Source organism: Podarcis raffonei, chromosome 2 (genome assembly GCF_027172205.1).
Source record: "Podarcis raffonei isolate rPodRaf1 chromosome 2, rPodRaf1.pri, whole genome shotgun sequence".
In the NCBI taxonomy this organism is placed as follows: Eukaryota; Metazoa; Chordata; class Lepidosauria; order Squamata; family Lacertidae; genus Podarcis; species Podarcis raffonei.
This window is the reverse complement of record NC_070603.1, coordinates 94,179,558-94,199,250: the sequence shown is the minus strand read 5'-3', so window position 1 is coordinate 94,199,250 and position 19,693 is coordinate 94,179,558. Positions and strand designations below refer to the sequence as shown.

At 41.0% G+C, this 19,693-nt stretch overlaps 1 protein-coding gene across 8 annotated transcripts in view; it reads left to right on the top strand.

The window, feature by feature from the left end:
* The window catches only part of CNTN6 (contactin 6), a 180,722-nt gene that overhangs the window by 92,386 nt on the left and 68,643 nt on the right, over positions 1-19,693 (top strand). For 6 of the 8 annotated variants that reach the window (XR_008329092.1, XM_053378161.1, XM_053378160.1 and 3 more), the window contains exons 5-7: positions 12,127-12,222; positions 15,824-16,027; positions 18,801-18,903. Coding sequence is in view for 7 of the 8 variants with exons in the window: in XM_053378161.1 (XP_053234136.1) it covers positions 12,127-12,222; positions 15,824-16,027; positions 18,801-18,903 (403 nt within the window). In the remaining variant the exon portion in view is untranslated. The remainder of the gene's footprint in view (positions 1-12,126; positions 12,223-15,823; positions 16,028-18,800; positions 18,904-19,693) is intronic. The other 2 variants (XM_053378165.1, XM_053378164.1) reach the window with 1 other exon arrangement.

Below are 19,693 nucleotides of genomic sequence, written 5' to 3'. Positions count from 1 at the left end.
TCTAATTTCATGTGATTTATGGTGTCCCTTCCTGCTAGTCTACTGAGAAACACAGGGAGGGAGGACTGTAGGATGGGGGAAGCTTAACAAAACCTATCATGATATGCACGTTTTCCAGGGCCTAGAGAATATACAAAAATGTGAGGCATGCACATTCCAAATGGCCTGCTGGACAGTATGCATAGTGACCAAAGAATATAGAAATTATTATTGAGTTATGTTGGAATGAAGGTAAATTGACCAGGAAATTTGTCTTGCAGTGTTTCTTCATGGTTCCAGACATGGATATTTCTTAGGACATTCTAGGCATTGAAATCTTGACCTTGACAGTGGTGTAACATGAGTTGCATGGGGGTCGGGGAGGAAGGAAAACTGGAGGAAAGAAAACAGATGGAGTATGCATGCATATTCAACTACCTAAGGTGTTCATGTTACCCAGGAGAGCATAGCCGCATAGATAAGAAAAGAAGAGTTGTTCTGTTGTCTGGAAAGGTCACTTCCTGGTTCTCATGGAAAAGCCATTTTCAACAGAGCACAGCAATGGAAGTGTGTAGCTGTATTGAGGCAGCACAGGTGTTAAAATTTTGCGCTCCTAACAAAACGCGGGACGCGGGTGGCGCTGTGGGTTAAACCACAGGCCTAGGACTTGCCGATCAGAAGGTCGGCGGTTCGAATCCCCATGACAGGGTGAGCTCCCGTTGCTCAGTCCCAGCTCCTGCCAACCTAGCAGTTTGAAAGCACATCAAAAGTGCAAGTAGATAAATAGGTACCGCTCTGGCAGGAAGGTAAACAGCGTTTCCATGCGCCGCTCTGGTTCGCCAGAAGTGGCTTAGTCATGCTGGCCACATGACCTGTACGCTGGCTCCCTTGGCCAATAAAGTGAGATGAGCACGGCAACCCCAAAGTAGGTCACGACTGGACCTAATGGTCAGGGGTCCCTTTACCTTTACCTAACATTTAAAAAAAATATATTTATTAAAATTTTCCAATCAAACAAAATTATATATTCCAAATTATACAAATTATCCAATAATCAAACAAATCCCAATGTTATGCCTAATTATAAATTATTATTACTTTTTAGCTGACTTCCCATGCTTCAAGATCCCTCCTCCTTCCCTCCTAACATTTTTTTGTGCCCGGGACAACTGCCCCTGTGGGCCCCCACATGCTACGCCACTGCTTCTGAATGCAAGGTGTGTGCTCTTAACACTGAGCTAGTCATCCTTCAGCGTTTCTCCACTGCTCACTGCAGCCCTCGGACACAGTGAGCAAACTTGTAACATTTAGTTTCACACCAAGTAGAGCAATTTACACATGTTCCTGTAAGTAGTATTATTGTCTTGCTTGATAAGATCTCCTACCCATTACCCTATTTCCAATGCTCCACAGCTGAGACTCCCTCAGGATTTTTTGAGACATGTCAATTGGTAAAAGCATTGAGCAACAACGGAGATTCCAGTTGATCATTCTTTGAATTTTCGTGATGATGCGTTAATTGTTGGTCTTTGAATATAACTTTCCTATCACGTGTGTATCAGTGCCATAGAAAGCATCTTATTATAGACATTGCTCAATCATTTGCGGGAGCTTGTCATTTAGGAGTAGTTTAAAGCCTCACAGAAGGAAGTTTCATAAAAGAATAAAACTATTTTGGTTTGCCCTGATTGTTCCTAACAAATCCATGTTGATTACTACTCATCACCCAGATTTTCTTTTAGTGGTTAAAAACCAAATAGTGTGTATGATTTGGTCTAATTTTGTCTCTGGTATTGAAGAACAGCTAATCAGTCTGTAATTCCTTGAGTCTTCTCCCTTTCATTTTTAAAGCCTAGATAATATATTCACTCTTCCCTAGGCTTTTCAGCTTTCACCAGCTAACACCTTCAGAATCCTTGAGTAGTTACCATTAGGCCTCACTGACTACATGGATTTTCTACATATACTGTGATATTCTTTGTTATCCTGTCATCGTAAAAAAACATGGAGCAAGGCTGGCTTTATCGGTGCAAAGCTTGACACTGAAATCCCTTGGATTTCATGGATACTGATGAAATAAGGGGCAGAGGGGGATACAGCAATTTGTTAGACTTGGACCTAAATCAATGTATTGAAGCTATGCTAATAAATCAAAGGACCTATATGGCCTACAGCTTATTAAATATTAAAGCAGGATTCAGTGGAAATACAGTGGAAATGCTCCTTGGTATGTGTCATTAATGTACATGCCAGGAATCTGCATTTAAAATAGGAGAAATTATTCCATAGCCCATTGCTTTCAACTCCAGAGGCTTAGAGTAGAGCTGAGCTAAAATTGCTCAGAATACATTTTTTTGCAAAATAAAATAAAAATGTGTTGTGCTGTTTTCGTTTCTCCTCTAGAACAAAAAGATCACTTTGTGGAATTTCCTTTCAATATTCACCACCATTTTGTATGTGGAGCCCCTTCAACATGACCTGGAACCATGGTAGTGCTGGGGCAGTGTGGAGGCAGAAAAATTGTAGTCAGGCTACTAGTATCATTTTCCAGGGACAGTTCCAGATTTATAGAAGCCGTCCCACTTTCTGATTTGATCCCGGAATGTCCTGCTTTTCCTTAGGATGTCCCTATTTTCATCAGAGAAATGTTGGAGTGTATGGAGTTGTGTGACCCTTGAGCCAAGGAGATAAGTAACTGTACAACCTTTAGCAAACATTTGAAGGCAGCTCTGTATAGCAAAGGTTGTTTTTTTAATGTTTAATGTTTTATTTTGTTTTACATAAGCTGAAAGCCACCCAGAGTGGTAGGTTGTTGTTGTTGTTGTTGTTGTTGTTGTTGTTGTTGTTGTGATATAACATGGTCCTTAAAGGCCTACACTGGCTCCCAGTACATTTCCGAGCACAATTCAAAGTGTTGGTGCTGACCTTTAAAACCCAAAACAGCCTCAGCCCAGTATACCTGAAGGAGTGTCTCCAACCCCATCGTCCAACCCGGACACTGAGGTCCAGCTTCAAGGGCCTTCTGGCGGTTCCCTCGCTGTGAGAAGTGAAGCTACAGGGAACCAGACAGAGGGCCTTCTCGGTAGTGGCACCCGCCCTGTGGAACACCCTCCCATAAGATGTCAAGGAAATAAACAACTATCTGACTTTTAGAAGACATCTGAAGGCAGCCCTTTTTAGGGAAGTTTTTAAGGTTTTATGTTTTATCGCTTTATTATTATTAATATTCTGTTGGGAGCCACCCAGAGTGGATGGGGAAACCCAGCCAGATGGGCGGGGTATAAATATTATTATTATTATTATTATTATTATTATTATTATTATTCCATATTTTCATCAGAAAAATGTTGAGGGTATGCACACGCACACGCACTGCTTCAAGAAACCAAGCAAAGTCCATTACCCTGAAGCAGCAATATTGTCATTTTGCATGCTATACAACTGACGAGAAAACAAAAAAACTCTCTTCCAGGCTTCCACAGTGGCTTATACAGATCAGTAATAAGGAAAATAATAAGCAATGATAAAACAATGAACCTTTAAAATTAGCTGTCTTTTTTCCCTACGTACCTCTGTGGGAAATTGTCACTTTCCACAAAAATCAAACCTGAACCTGAACATCTAAAGTCTAACCCTATTCAGATCATACTTACCCAAACTATTTTATTCATTCACACAGATCACTATAAATCACTTCCTATTTCCAAAACTTCAAACTTTCATTCCATTTATTCAATTACTTTGGGTGGAGGGCAGGGAAAGAGTTTTCCAAAGCAATTAGGAAAAGTAAGTCTGCACTATATTACAAATGTACTCATTTTCCTCCTAACCAGCTGCCCCCTCCTGCTAGCTCTGGAAAAACAACAAAGATTCCCCAGACTAGAAAATGTGCTAGAAAGATCACAGAAAGAAAATAGAAAATAGCAGCTTTTTAGGACCCAGAAATTCCCAAATCCTGTTGGGTAAAATAACTCACTCATCAATCACAACTTAGGACTTCACTCATTGGCTTAAAACAGTGAAAGGCAGGAAAAGTCAGGCTGGGCCATTTCTCTGCACATTTCTCTTTCTAACTTTCTTTGTAAAAAATAAAATAAAAATAGAAATTTCAGAATCTCGGCCCCTTGCAATTGCTTCAATTGCCCACCTGTAAATCCAGGCATATTAGTAAACATAAGACAGGGAAGTAGCCTTAAGAAACAAGCCAGGAAACAAAAGAAGCATGACAGAAAAGAAGTTCTCCCTTGACTGGAAGGCATTTGTGTGTAATTAGCATCACAGGGTAATATAGGTAACAAATTGTTAATCTCCTGAACACAGACAGTGCAGTTACTTATGCAAATCTTAACAATGGGTGCACTTTGAAAACTGCTAAGTTCATAATTTCCTGTTCTATTTGCTTGGGTGAAGAACTGCATTGTGATCCATCATAACCAGTTGCATTAGTCATTGTGCTGTAATAAATCACATTGTATAAAGCAGAGCTTCTTCAAAGGAATTGATCTCCCCCATCCCAACCCCCATTCCCTTTAGGAGATGTCTCTAGCTTGAAAAGTCTCTCCGCTCCTAATGCTTCCCCCTCATTATTCAATAATGGACTATAATTACAACAGTAATATTTAAGATTATATAATGACAAAACATTTGTGGGATGGAATCAAAAGTTCAAGAAAGCATGAAATTGCATTAATTCCAAAGAACTGTTAGTAATTATGCAAGGTGATGAATTTTGCCTTCCCTTAATTATCCATAACATGTATTAAGATGTTGTTATATCTTTGTTTGGTATTTAGGAAGACATGGCTATCTAATAGTCCTTCCTAAAATAAGTTAACATATTTATTTCATTAATTTTAAAACGTCAAAATGGGACGTGCATATAGCTTGGTTCTGTTGATTCTGTCATCATTTATTTGAATCAACCATTGCTATCTTTAAATGCCCCTACTCCCAAGACGCTCAGGGCAGCATAAAAAGTGGTGCCAAGGGTGGGGCGGTGGCACTGGGGCTTTTCCCTGAAATGGAAAAGTGTCCTGGGTCAGCCCTGACCATGTATTCCCACAAATGTGTTTCTGTCCCACACAATATCTCCTAACCAAGTTTTCAACCAGTGAAACAATTGGTAGTCACTGATCTTAGAGAGGAGGCTCTGTTGAGGGCACCACTGAAGGTGGTGATCATCTCAAGCTCCTTTTGCATTTCTGCTGGGCTGGCGCCAAGTCTGAGGAGACCAGAGACCATCTTGGCTGTGAATCCCAGAAGACCTCCTCCCTGCCTTGCAGGCCTCTTCCCACCTCACCTGAAAGGCTAGGGCCCTGACTGACTCCAGCTACAAAAATTGAGGCTGCTGAACAGACTCTTGGACTGGGGTATTTTTTAGCAGGGTTTGTTGCCAGGAGGGAGAGGAGCTGTTCTTGAGATTAATTTTTGCATCTATATTTTAGATCTTACTATGATTTATGTGGAAATTGTTCAATTTGCATACTTTTACAGTTTTATTTATGGTTTATGACTACTTTTCTTACAGCACAATCAATGGTCATAGGTCGTGGGAGTTCCAGGCCAGCAATATCTGGAGAGCCAGAGATTCCCCACCCATGTCTTAGTAGAAGAAAGTTGGTGCTAATCGGCAGTATGAAAAAATTACTCTTCCAAATTAAAAGCAAACAAACTTTGTTTTATCGTTTTAATGTCTTGTCATCCAATTAAGACTGAATGATAAACTCCTAGTGCTGAGGATGGGGAGGTAGAAAAGATATATTCTCTAGTCTGTGGCAGATTGTTATTCCCATTAACACTAATGGAACCAACACAGAGAAAAGGAAAATGTCTGTTTACGTTACATTAGAGCATTTCTTGGGATACAGTTGTTTATCACCTTAACCAAACACCTCAGCAATCACTGAGGATTTGCCCATCTTTTGATAATTGCAATTCAAGGCAATTAGAGTGCTTCAAATTGTTGATTATTTTCTCACTTTACTACTGTTGCCATTTCTTTTATTAAAGTGTTGCTGTTTTGAATATTTAAGTTTAGCACAAGAAACCCTTTTAATGGGAGGGTTCCACTGCCAGTTTTAAACTGGCCAAAGCATGTCCAACAAAATGCAAAGCTCATGTGTGCTTCATTTCTCGCGTATACATATGCATACAAATATTCACAAGAGTCTATAGTCTCATTCTTCCTTTCAGATGCCAAGTTGTAAGTGTGGCATTCAGCTTTCCACAAGGTTGTGCTGCACCTTCAAATGGTCCTTATTGCAATCACTTGAAGGGCAGTGGGGCTGAAGCAAAAATGCTTCAAAAAGGGCAAGCAGAACTTTGGGTAACGTTTTGAGGGGTCAGGATCTGTGTCACTGTTCATCCTACTCAACCGTCCTCTGCCACTCCCCCCCCCAACTTTAATTCCAGAAAGTTTCCCCTTCCCACCCCATGCAACTACTAGGCTCACCTTTCACCTTTACAACCTCATTTCTGAAGCCACATCTCTCATCTATTCTGCAGCAAATTGTGCCTTTCAACAATGGCAAAAGTTTGAGTAAAGCAGAGATGGGGTAACACTGAAACAAACCAATTTTAACAATGAGAAATAACACAACATTATTTCTCTAACTCCCTAACTCCAATTTCAGTTTAAACTCTATTCAAACCTCTGCCATTTTTAAAAATATTATCGCCACTTTTCCCATTTCAGTTTCCTTCCATTCCTGCTTTCTTCAAACCTCTGCTGTTGTTTAAAACCACAGTTTCTCTCTCCGTTGGTCTCCACCACTGCTTGACTCAAAGTTCTTCCTCTTCAATTCCTCAGCTGCCTCATGTGAGAGCGATAAAGGATGTGAAGCCCTCAAATCTTTCATTGTATGAAGGTACTTTAGTCAAACCTCTGCTGTTGTTTAGAATCACTGTTTCCTCCCCCTGCTTTACTCAAACCTCTGCTGTTGTTTAGAATCACTGTTTCCTCCCCTCAGTTTCCCCCATACCTGCTTTACTCAAACTTCTGCTGTTGTTTTAATCCCCCCCCCCTGCCCTTTCCCACTGCCAGTATCCTTTCTTTCTCATTCTCATGCCTTGGCTGCTGTTGTTGCACAATTTTCCTCCTCTTTTGCTCCCCTCTCCTCCACCCCAACTTCATGCAAATCCAGGATTGTGATGCAACACTACAGGTCCTCTAATGGGGGCTTCACAATGACGGCTTGACATTTTTATGTAGATAGGGAGAAAATTGAAGGTTAAAAAACCCACACACACATAATGACAAACTGTGTTCAGGTTATTGTAAATGTTATATTGGGTGATATCCAACTAAGTCATATTCAGAGTAGCCCACTGAAATGAATGCATATGACTAACATTAGGCATTTTTCAATTTTTAAGCAGCATATCCAGATATGCGCTTATCAAAAGTAATTTCTCTCAGAAGATCCCATTCTATAGAGAGACCAGATAAAGATGTCAGTCTCAATGGCAGCATTGTTCGCCATGATTTATTTTTAATAAAGGGTAATTTGGAGAATGCTCTTTCTCCTTCGCACTTTGGAATGAGAAGAGTTAGATTAAGCAAGAAGCTATAGTAACATTTCTGAAAGCTTCAACAAGTACCTTACTATAAACTGATCTTCAAAATCTTATTTGTAGTAGTCTTAGATCCATCACATCCCTCTGTAGTATCTAAGAAGTGACTCCTCAAAGCAAAGGCAGAAAGGCACTCCTTGGTAACAAAAGGCAGAAGGGGGGGGGGGACCACACATAAATGGCAAGGTTTGAGAGTTACAGATTCCACTTCTAAGACATTAAATCTGGTTTGTGATGCACTAACCGTGCTTCTAAGGTATGTTTATTTGTGAGAAAAGGATTCTAGTGTGGCAGTTTGTTTTGAAATCGCCCCATGAAATTTATGGAGTGGGATCTGAATGGGAGTGATGAAGCAGGCAGCAATGCAGCAATGTTAACCGATCAATATTGATGATCAATGATGATGCACCCCACCTCTCCGTGTAGAAGGCCCAGGACAATCCCCATCCTATAAAACGGGTATGGGTCTAAAGTCCATAACTTTGCGCCAGTGGCAAATCTGACGTCTTCGTGTCAATTTTCAGGTGCCAGGAAAGAGGTTACAACCCCCATTTCTAAATCCTTGTTCAGATAAAAGTGTATGGTGCGTGGAGAGGACAGGAGCACACATTCAAACCCCATGCCTAACTCATTGCACACTTGCCAGCTCTACTTCGGATCTTCTTGCATTGAGATGCAAGGAGTGAAGGGGTGGTGGTTCTAAAGCTGTGTAAACACTCCTGTTGGCTCTGAATCCAGTGTGCTCCCAGCTCTGGTTCAAGAAGCAGTGTGTGCACAATGTGAGACTCAATCTAGTGTGGTGTAGTGGTTAAGAGCGGTAGATTCGTAATCTGGGGAACCGGGTTCGCTTCCTCGTTCCTCCACGTGCAGCTGCTGGGTGACCTTGGGCTAGTCACACTTCTTTGAAGTCTCTCAGCCCCACTCACCTCACAGAGTGTTTGTTGTGGGGGAGGAAGGGAAAGGAGAATGTTAACCGCTTTGAGACTTCTTCGGGTAGTGATAAAGCGGGATATCAAATCCAAACTCCTCCTCTTCTTCTTCTATCCAGCTGTTTATTACAAAATACTTGGTTTCAGTGCGTTTTCCCCCAACCCAGCTTTGATACACGTTGTGTAAAACAACAAGCAGGCTGCATTTTGAACTAGTAATGCATTTGCAGCCTAACTGCACTCTCTCACCACCTGTGTCTTCTCCCTGCTTTCCGAGGGAGGTCTGAATTGGGCTCAACTGTTGTTAGCATCCAGAACGCTGGCTTATGTTCTTTGTCAACTCTGGCTGCGCCTGTCTCTGACTGGAAACCCGACGTACTGTTTTAAGAAAAGTAATGTTCATCATGAAAGCCCTGAGTGAAATTTCCAGAGTTGGCAAGATTCAATTACACCAGCTGAACAACTTGCCTGTTCTGTCAACTTGCTTCCCGGCCTTCTCTAGCATTGTCCCCATATGGTTCAGTGTATATCAGTAATGTTCTTGCGATAATCTAATTTGGTTAACACAAGGAAACATATGTTTTCCCTGCCATAAGCATATCTTGTGCTTGCTGTGGTCTGCGAATGCTTTCCTCAGATGGTGATGACTTGCCACCCTGTGCAGCTGAGCCCTGGCATCGCCATGCCACACGTGGAAGGATCACATTCGCACCTGAGCATTCTGCTCAGTCTACATGATACCGTTACAGATTTGACTGATTAGCCAGCGCCCTGCCAATAGCCACATGCCAGAATGCAATGATCAAAGAGGATTGCCAGGGAAAGAGAGGAAGGGGCAACTGGAACAGAATTGCAGCCGACAGCAAAATGCAATGTGAGCAAAGTCGATGCTCACAACGTAAGACAAATGCAGGCAGAGGAAAAGGAGAATTATGGAGAGTCAGGTGATAACTTATTCATAGATTTCTGTGGAAAGCACAGTTAGCAAATATACCATCTGTGAAATAGAGCTGGCATTCCTTAAATGTCTATTAGCAATTGCAATCCACTCCGAACACCTGATCTCTGCTCCACACTCCTTGATAACAACAACAAAATAAACCATTATGCTTTAATAGCTTATGTAATGTTATGTAATAGTATCATTTTAGGTAATGCAATAACAATATGAGATTGAAAACGATCATGTGGATTTTTTCTTTTTTGCTTTTTCCGGAGCCCATTACATCATTAACACTTTGGCCATTAAAAAGCTGATTAATGATTTTCAATATGCTACAAATCTGGCTTTCAACTTTGTTTTCAACAGATATGTCATAGTAAACATTTTTAGTTGGGGGGGGGAGGTAATAGGAATGGACATCTTTCAGTGTGGCTGTATTTTTGTAAAAGTCAATACTACTTAATTATTTGCTTTCTTCTGATACTCTTAACCTACAGTGGTTTTTCTATTTTAAAATACCAAGCTGCATGGAATACTTTTCTTTTTTTCAGGAAAATAAAAATAAAAGATCAGTCTCTAGGTGTATTTCCTGTGTTAGTAAATTGAAGCCCAATTGTCCCAGCATGAGGAATACCAATGCCTCTTTCATGATGTGTGCATCCAAAGCAATCCAATAAATTAGACCCATGTTCAGCCAATGGGCATGTGATTCTGGGACTTGTGAAATTACTGTCAGTATGTAGCCTCATTAGACTTCACACATATCCATCCCCCTGAAGTTGTTTTTGAGCAACCGTACCAGTTTGCAGTCCAGAACAAAACAGTGTAAGCATGTGTTGTTCCACCTGTTTTGTAGAAAGTTGTTTAAATGAACACTGTTCAATTTATTCCCTTAATGGAAATTTCCTTTTAATCTTTAGACACATCCAAACGTTTTGCTTTACTAGAAGAACAAGGGCATTTGTGTTCAGTTGCATTATTATCTTGGTCTGACTTGAGTTTATACATTTACTCCAGTTTTTCCTTCACTTAGTTTTCGCTTTTATTTTATTATGGATCCAGATTGTTGATACTTATATGGAGTATGACTAAGTACTGTTGATATTAGTAGAACTAAAATCTGGGTCCAACTCCATATAGGAGTAGTGTATTTTGATTTTCTTCAAGATTAAAATGGGCCATATAGTCCATTAGATCTGCTTATTTGAAATTTAGATTTATAATAAAATATATTGATCCTTAGGGCTTGCCGATCAGAAGGTCGGTGGTTCGAATCCCCGTGATGGGGTGAACTCCCATTGCTCTGTCCCAACTCCTGCCAACCTAGCAGTTCGAAAGCACGTCACAGTGCAAGTAGATAAATAGATACCACTCCAGCGGGAAGGTAAACAGAGTTTCTGTGCGCTGCTCTGGTTTCACCAGAAGCGGCGTAGTCATGCTGGCCACATGACCCGGAAGCTGTACGCCGGCTCCCTCAGCCAATAAAGCAAGATGAGCGCTGCAACCCCAGAGTCATCTGCAACTGGACCTAACGGTCAGGGGTCCCTTTACCTTTACCTTTTATATTGATCCTTTCATTTTGTTCTCCAATTTCTGTTTAACTTGAACATAACAGTAAAGTATTCCATTGAGGGCAGGCAAAAAGCTATGGGAAGGAAGTTAGTATGCTCTAAACTAGTATCTCAGAGAATAAAAAGGGAGAATCAGTTTTGTCTAATAAAGATCTTATTGTTCACCTGTTAACGGCTCATAACTTGTTTTAGCCAGATACTGGAGAACTCTTAATACAGACCTTTATGAAGAATGGTAGTAGAGATATGGGACCTAATTCTTATGGATAAGCCAGCAGCACCCCAAAGAGAACACTGTACTTTGTGGGGAGGGACACCACAACGTTCTGTATGACATGGTTTAATTTACTTGAATATGTGTAATCTATTGAACATGGCTTCCATACTTCAGCTTCTCACATGACACTGTGGAACAATACATTTGTTTGATTTATTCTCACTGGACGGCATCACTTTACGCCTTGATTCTAATGTACTATTCTTTAACGCTGTCTCTATACTTTGGGGGGGGGGTGAGTTCGTAATAATGTTATTGTTGTTTCCTTTGTTAATAAAATATGGTAAAAAGGAGGGGGGAGGTCATGCTCAGATTTCAGTGTGCCTAGGAGAAATGCACTAGCATTTTCCCCTGTAAAACTGGCTGAATGTTCAAAGCAGGTGGTAGAAGAAGAGGGAGGATAAAATGCTTTTAAAAAAAATTATTTCAATAGAAAAAACAACCACATGGATGAGCATAAACTTTAAACATGTTAACTGTTGTATGAATACATAGCTATAATCTCTGACCCTAAGAGGGTGCACAGTGTATTTATGAGACTGAAACTGCTTACAGTTCAATTCAGCCACCTCTGAGTAGACAATATCTTCAGGGAGATGAGAACACAAAAATTGTAAAAAGCCAAGCTCTCAGTATATATATTTCAGCTAATAGGAAACTTACCAGTGTGGCGCTGGCATACTTCAAATGAAGCTTACCAAGACAGCAGGAACTTTCCAAGAGCCAATAAGGACCTAGGCAAATCATTTTCATGCTTATTCCCCCAAAGTCCTCCCAGTATGAACAGCAAAATGGTCTCCATGGTTTGGAAATAGAAATACCTGACAGATTTTTAATTATTTCTCTCTCCTTAAGATCTTGAAAACTTTGAAACCAAAGCAAGAAGCACCGTATCAGTCAGAGAAGGACAAGGAGTCGTTCTGCTCTGTGGACCTCCACCACACTATGGAGGTAGTATACGACATTCTTATTGCTCCCCCCCCCCCCCCCAGTATTTGTATACTGTAATTTGATGAATGTGCAACACATTATGGGGGCATGATTTATTCTCATGCAGATTCAGTATGCATAGGGTTTATGATCAGACCTAGGGAACCAGCCCATTACCATGCTGCAGAATATAAAGCTTCAGTAGTACAGTTCTGAAAGTTGAAATATACATATAGCTTGTAGGCTCTGCAGATACAGATACAGACACAGACAAGTATAAAGTATTTCTGTTGTTCCAGCAGTTCAAGACATAACACAGACTCTGGCTCACTTCTCAAGACTGACCTTGACAGACAGCACGGATTGATAAACTGATGCGCCTGAAGAAGTGTGCATGCACACGAAAGCTCATACCAAGAACTAACTTAGTTGGTCTTTAAGGTGCTACTGGAAGGAAAAAAAATTTTTGTTTTGACTATGGCAGACCAACACAGCTACCTATCTGTAACTGATGCGCCTTAATCACTTCTATAGTCATCACAGGGCTGTTGCAACTGGCTTTGCTGACCATCCACCTGTTGGCTTATCTCAACCTTAGAGTAATTTGTGCTCATGAAGGAAATTAACCCCTTCCTCCACGTCCAGTTCCTCCAACAACAGCTACCCCCTCACTATTTTTTTCTAAACTACAAAGCCCAACTGTTGTAATGGGGTGTGGCTCCAGCCCCTTGATCATTTTGCTTGACCTTTTCTTCTGACCAGGGGGCGGGGTAAGGGAGAAAGTGACTTACCCCAAATACCCTCTTATCACTTTTTAATCCCCCACCAGCCATTTTGGAGCATTCAATGGGTTTTAATGTGTCAGTTTAAATTGACAGAATGCAGAGGTCTCCATAGATTGTAATAGGCAGATTTAAAATTGCTGCAGACTCCCAGACAGGAGGAATGGGTGGAAGAACTGGCCAGAGTTGATGTGCACGCAGAACTAGGCGTGTGTGTGTTGAGAAGGGGGGATGCAAGTTGGCTTTCCTCTGGGTTTTTATTTTCAGCTGGAACTTGCCGGAACTAAGTTCCGGCACCTCTCCGGTGGGTACGATTGCTGTTATAAGACAACAACAAACGAGGAATTCATTGTGAGTTCCGACACGTCTTTTTCTAGGAAAATAGCACTGCCTTTCCTCATTTTGTTTCTGTTCTCAGACATAATGCCTCTTTGAGGACGCCAGCTTCCTGTGCTAGCCCCATCCCTACTCTAACACACCTTTTCAATATTTCACATACTCCATTTCCCTCCCTAGATTTTATTAACTTCCTAACTACCTTATAGGGGGAGGGATACTTTCAGAAGGGAAGCATCTTTGATAGATCCCAAGTGACATGCTGTTTCTAATTATAGTCACATAATATTATAGGAAGTCAGCATAAAGTTCCAGAGAAACCACTAGTGTTTACAGACTCATTATCATACTACGCTGATGTTGCAACTGGAACATAAATAATGTTTGTAAAATGGCATTGATGATGGCAAGGAGCTGGAATGGGGAAAGAGTCGACGTTTTGAAATGAATCAGTTGGCAGAGAGTTTCGCTCGGCTCATGAATTATACATTTAATTAAGGGATGCTAAACTGCTAGATTTCAAAACTTCTGATTTACTATGTTTTATTAAAAATACAATTTCCATGCCGCTCCTGCCACTGCCGGAGCCCGATAGAAAGAACTCAGCAGTCAGCTGTCAAACTGCAGACAGCAGGAAGGAACAATTGCGACAGAAGGTGAACAGAAGCCACTGGACAGAAGAGCAGTGAGTCAGACAGATCAGAGCGGCTGGGGGATCAGAAAGGAGGTGAGCTACCAGCGCCCACTAGGAAGCAGCTACTGGGGAAAGAGGAAAAGGAAAAGTTAGCATATGAATTGTTGGTCCTCAAAGCACAGTAGTGCAAAAGAAATAAAAAGTGTAACTCCCAAAGAGGGAAGTATTTGAAGTGCAGAGGGTGTCTGTGAATGTCTACCATCACCTGTGTGGTTGTGCAGACTCTGAATGCCTATGACAGCCTTTTTAAAAAGTACTGTATAAACCCACTTAAAATGCCCATGCAGACTGTCGTCTGTCAGGTCAAAGTTTTAAAAACCAATCCATAGCTCATTGGATGGAACTGGAGAAGATGGGGTTAATTTAGGCAGGGAGCCCTCTTTGGTTTTGGACTCTGAAGGGCTCTTTTTTCCTACTAGTTTGGTCAAGTGTTTTCATAACTTAATGGGGGAACGACCTGTGGTTGGCACAATGACAGCAAGAACCCTTCACGCGGAACATAATACTTGGGATTTGTTTTGCTTTTTTGAGTGTTAAGTATGTTCACTGTTTTCGGAGTCCGCACAAGTGCAATGGCTTTTATCGGCTAATTGAGGCAGCACACTGAGCCTAAACCATCCACTTTTGTTTGCCTTTGTTTTCACTTGCAAATTGGCATTGCTATTTGCATATGATGATCTAAGGCAACTGTGCTGTACAGACAAAGGTATATCAAAAGTGGGCCCCTTTCTAAATGGACTGTGTTGGGCCTGAATTTTAAGCACTGCTATCCCTATACTTCCTGTCCCACACATATGAGCCAAGATAGGGAGTGAAAAAGTTTGCTTCCTCTAGACACACCCTTTAGTCTTGAGTTGCTTAGATGAAGTCCTTCCAAAGGAAGTAGTGAAAGAAAGGGAAGGGTGAGTTTTGCCAGACTTTATAAAGTCATTCCAAAGAAAGCAGCGTGGAGACAGAAGACTTAGAATTGGAAAACAATGTTTGGAGCTTTCTCAAGGGTAATGTAATCCACCCACTTGCTGTATTTGTCTTCCTTAGAACTAATTCAAAATCAGTTGTTACATATAATTATCAGTTGTACTTGCAGTGGTACGTGTGTCCAAGGACTGACAGTATTATATTAACCCGTTGAGGATACAGTTCCTCCTATCTGATAAAAATGTGCTCCATTGCAATGTACCCAGCAGCTTAGAATGAGAAAGGGAAGCTGTTAAAGTAGCCCAGCACAAAGGCTCCTTGCCTCTACACTGCTATCCACATTATCCCCAGGGCTGCTTCTCTCGAACCTGCTATACTTGATGACAACTCATTCTAGTGTGTGACTCATTTCCATTAAAAACTGTTCTGTTGGAGATGAAAATGGGTGATTTGTGGTGGCTCAAATCATTACTGATTTTGCATTCAACAGGTGTAGAATATGTATCTGTCAACTGGTGTTCTTCCTGCCACCTAGATCCCTGGCTGGATTTTAAAATGTTCTGCTATCCATGATTTGCTGTTGACATCACTGCATCTACATGTTTCCCTAACCCTAAGGCACTCTCATTGAAAATGGCAAATGGCAAAGAGAGTGGTGTTATTTCAGCATTTTATTTTCATTTAAAGAGTGGGGAGAAAACCACTTGAAGAGGAAGAGGACAATGAATGAATCAGGATGAATGAAACACTGCTTGAAGATTTACCGTTAGAGCCTTGCTTTTCTATGTTAGTTAACTTTATCAAAAACCGAAATCACAGTTTGCCTCCAAAAGTGCTATCTCTCAGAGTTTTGCTAGGAAAATATGTGTAATAAGTGTTTGATGTTTTCCAGATTTATCCTATGCTTGGATTTTCAATGATAATCCCTTATATGTTCAGGAGGACAGTCGTCGATTTGTATCTCAAGAGACAGGAAATCTATACATCGCCAAAGTGGAACCTTCTGATGTGGGCAACTACACATGTGTTGTAACCAACACAGAAGCCAAACAAAGTGTGCAGGGCCCACCCACACCCCTTGTACTCCGTAGTGATGGTAAGGCTTGTTTTGCGTACAATCTCAATTAAACCACCTTAAAAAATGCAGCCTGCCAACTTGTTAAGGTCTACAGAGGACTCTCTCTTGGTGATCCCACCCAGAGTGAGGTTTGCAGTCTAGGGGTCCAGAAGAGAGCTTTCTCCGTGGTAGAAAAGCAGGTTTAGAATGGCCTCCTTTCATGGGTTAATCATGACTGTATATTATTTTCATTCAGAAGACAGGTTTAGATGCACTTATTTGCTTCTCCCACCTGCTTAATTTGTGATTGTTATTAATGTTATGGTGCTTGCTTGCTTGCTTGCTTATTTATTTATTATTTATTATTGTTAACTGTGATTTTAATGTTACCCTTTGCCACACTGGGACTCTTGGATGAAGAGTGAACTATAAATTCTTGCATACGACATCACCTTGATATTTCTGAAGTGCAATAGATTATCGCAACATTTGTATTACCCATTTACATTAATCAAAGAGCTCCTTTTGAGTCTGCTCACCATGCTAAAATGAAATAAATGAGCAAATAAGCAAAGGACGTTAGAGTGGCTTAAATACACTGCAAAAGTGTTTTTTCAAATGCCATTGATTTTTTTTTTAATGAATTTTATTTTGGTGACATGCTAGGAATCCTCTGTTAGAGATTGCTAGTCCCTGGGATTTCTGGGAAGAGCAAATGACTGTTAGGCCAGTCAGTTTGTAAGGAAGATATGTCAACAGTAAACCAAGCACATTGCAGGGGAAAGAGGCATGATAAAAGAAATCCTAATCCACATGCTAATGTTATTATTCCAAGAATGCTCAGATTCAGATGTGAGAGGCTTTCATTGTTTAGAGCTACAAAGCAGAACACTAGATTTAATCCAGTTTAGTCACTGAAGTGAAAGACGCTCCTTTTTTAAAAAAAAAAGCTTTTAATTAAATGTTTGCAGTTGAAAATACATAGCTGAGAAAACTTTTGGTGAAGTGTTTTTGAAATGGGTTGGCTCCTTCAAGCCATGGCCCCTCTTAAGTGTAGCTAAAAGGGCTCTCATAAAATAGCAACAACTATTAGCAAGGCGTTATGTTCTATACTGTAAAACTGTAGGACATTTTCAGCCCAAGGGCACATTCCCCTGTGGGGACCTTGCAGGGACCACATGTCAACAGTGGGAAGGACGATTGGCATAACTGGGAAAAGCAATGTATGTGACTTTGTACAACTGCCTACATTTCAGGAGGACAGAAATAATTTCTGTTCCCGTAGCAGGGGCATATTTGGCCCCTCACCTTTTCCTCAAAGATGACTCCGGAGGATTGAAACCCAAAGGTAGGGGGTGGAGTAGAGAGCCATTTGAGGCAGAGTGTGCAAGATCTCACACAATTTGGGGAAAGATATCATGCAAAATCTTGACAATCTCGCCCAAAATCAGTGCCGATGGTGGTGCCACTTCTCCACCAGCAGAGGACGTGGCAGAGCATGCAATGGTCGCAGAACAGGTGGTGGCAGCAGGAGCAGGTATGTGGTGTAGGGAGCAGCAAACCTTGTATAGACTACCTACATGAGTCAGAACCCTGAAATCAGACAGGAAGTCTACATGTGTAGCATTGGCTCCCTGCTGCAGAACACCAGGCCTTTGGAGATCTGTCAGGCCCACTGATGTGCTCCCCCTTCAGATATATACCAGATGTTTGAGATGCCAGAGATTTTTCTTACCAGCACTTTGAGTAATCTCCTCATTTTTAACCTGCATAAAGTATGAAAAGGTAAAGGGACCCCTGACAGTTAAGTTCAGTAGCAGAAGACTCGGGTTGCGGCATTCATTTCGCTTTACTGGCCGAGGGAGCCGATGTTTATCTGCAGACAGTTTTTCCAGGTCATGTGGCTAGCATGACTAAGCAGCTTCTGGTGAAACCAGAGCAGCGCATAGAAATGATGTTTACCTTCCCGCCGGAGTGGTATCTATTTTTCTACTTGCACTTTGACGTGCTTTCGAACTGCTAGGTTGGCAAGAGCTGGGACCGAGCAAAGGGAGCTCACCCCCTCGCGGGGATTCGAACTACCGACCTTCTGATCGGCAAGCCCAAGAGGCTCAGTGGTTTAGACCACAGCACCACCCACGTCCCTTGCATAAAGTATAGGTGTTTGCTCAGCACATCTATATTACATGGTTAATGTGGTTGGTGAGTTGTGCAGCCTGGTGGCATACTGTTACATCTATATGAAGAAAATATTTTTAAAGCATTTGAATATGTATTTAAAAAGAGAATATAGCAGAAAAAATACTTTAAATTCAGTGGAAATGGGATCTATTCAGCTAGTTTTGTTGAAGAAAGGCTTAAAATGATGTGCGGTGGAAGGTGTGAACAAAAAAATGTGTTTTGCAATTTCATCTAATGAGGAGTTTGCCCAGTTTCTCAGATGGAAACCCATTTCTCACGAGGGTTGGAGTGTGAAAGACATCCGACTTTAGGGCTGCATTTTTACAGAAATCAAGCCATCTTAGGAATTTTAAAAAGAATGTAATGTGCTGCATGACAACTGCCGGGTGCTAGCTTCTTTTTCACAATATGGTTTAGGAGGTCAAGGGGAAGTCACTTGTATGATTTGATTTGTAGACTTCATATTAAGCACTTGCATGGTGATGAAGTTTTCCACAGTAGCCTGCTCATGTTCTCAATGGAAGACATAAGAAGAAGTAAGGCCACAATTTTTAATGTCCCACTGATAATCTGTTGTAGTAAGACAGGTCTGAGGCACAACTGTAGCACTCCCTGTTTTGATGTTCAACAGGTGTGATGGGGGAGTATGAACCAAAGATTGAAGTGCGTTTTCCAGAAACAACACTGGCAGCAAAAGGCTCATCCGTTAAACTGGAATGCTTTGCCCTTGGAAAGTAAGGTTCTTCATATTTTTTTTCTAAAGTAAAAATAAAAAATCGCAATGCTTGTTTGCTGTAATAAAATAAGGACATTTCTCAAATAGTCTACCAAATGGGTATTGATTTGGATTTGAGTGATATCCCATGGTCATAGAAAGGTTTTTTAAATTACCTTACCTAGAAATCCTGCAGGTCTGCCTTATAGAGGACAAATATACCATCTCACCAGAGCAGGAGGCTGCCCCAAACCCCTCCTGCTGTATCCCTGCTGTTAGGCTGTGGGGAATGGGTGAATTTTCCACCAAGTCATTGGTTTTTCATCTTTTAATAGGTTGTTAGCAGTTTCCTGATAACCAAGCTCCTCCAGCTAAGCATTCATTCTCACAAAACTATAATATATCTTTCTGAAAGAATGCTGATTTTTAAGAATGTGTGTGTGTGTGTGTACACATTTTACCAATGGTATTAAATCCTTCAGTATGAGAAACTTATGCAAACTACTGCAAATGCTTCTGCTGTCCCAGTTTATGTTCCATTTATGCAAAACTGGTGGCTTATAAACTTCAGAGTACACCTATGCTTCAACATATAAGGCTTAATTTCTGATAATTTGATCCAAATAACTACAATATGGATACTAGTTCTTCAGATCAAGGTAACTAAGCATGCATTTCATTTCCCCCCTTAAACAGGGATATCTTAGAATCATAGAATCATAGAGTTGGAAGGGAACCAAGGATCATCTAGTCCAACCCCCTGCAATGCAGGAAACCCAGCTAAAGCATCCATGAAAAAACATCCAAGG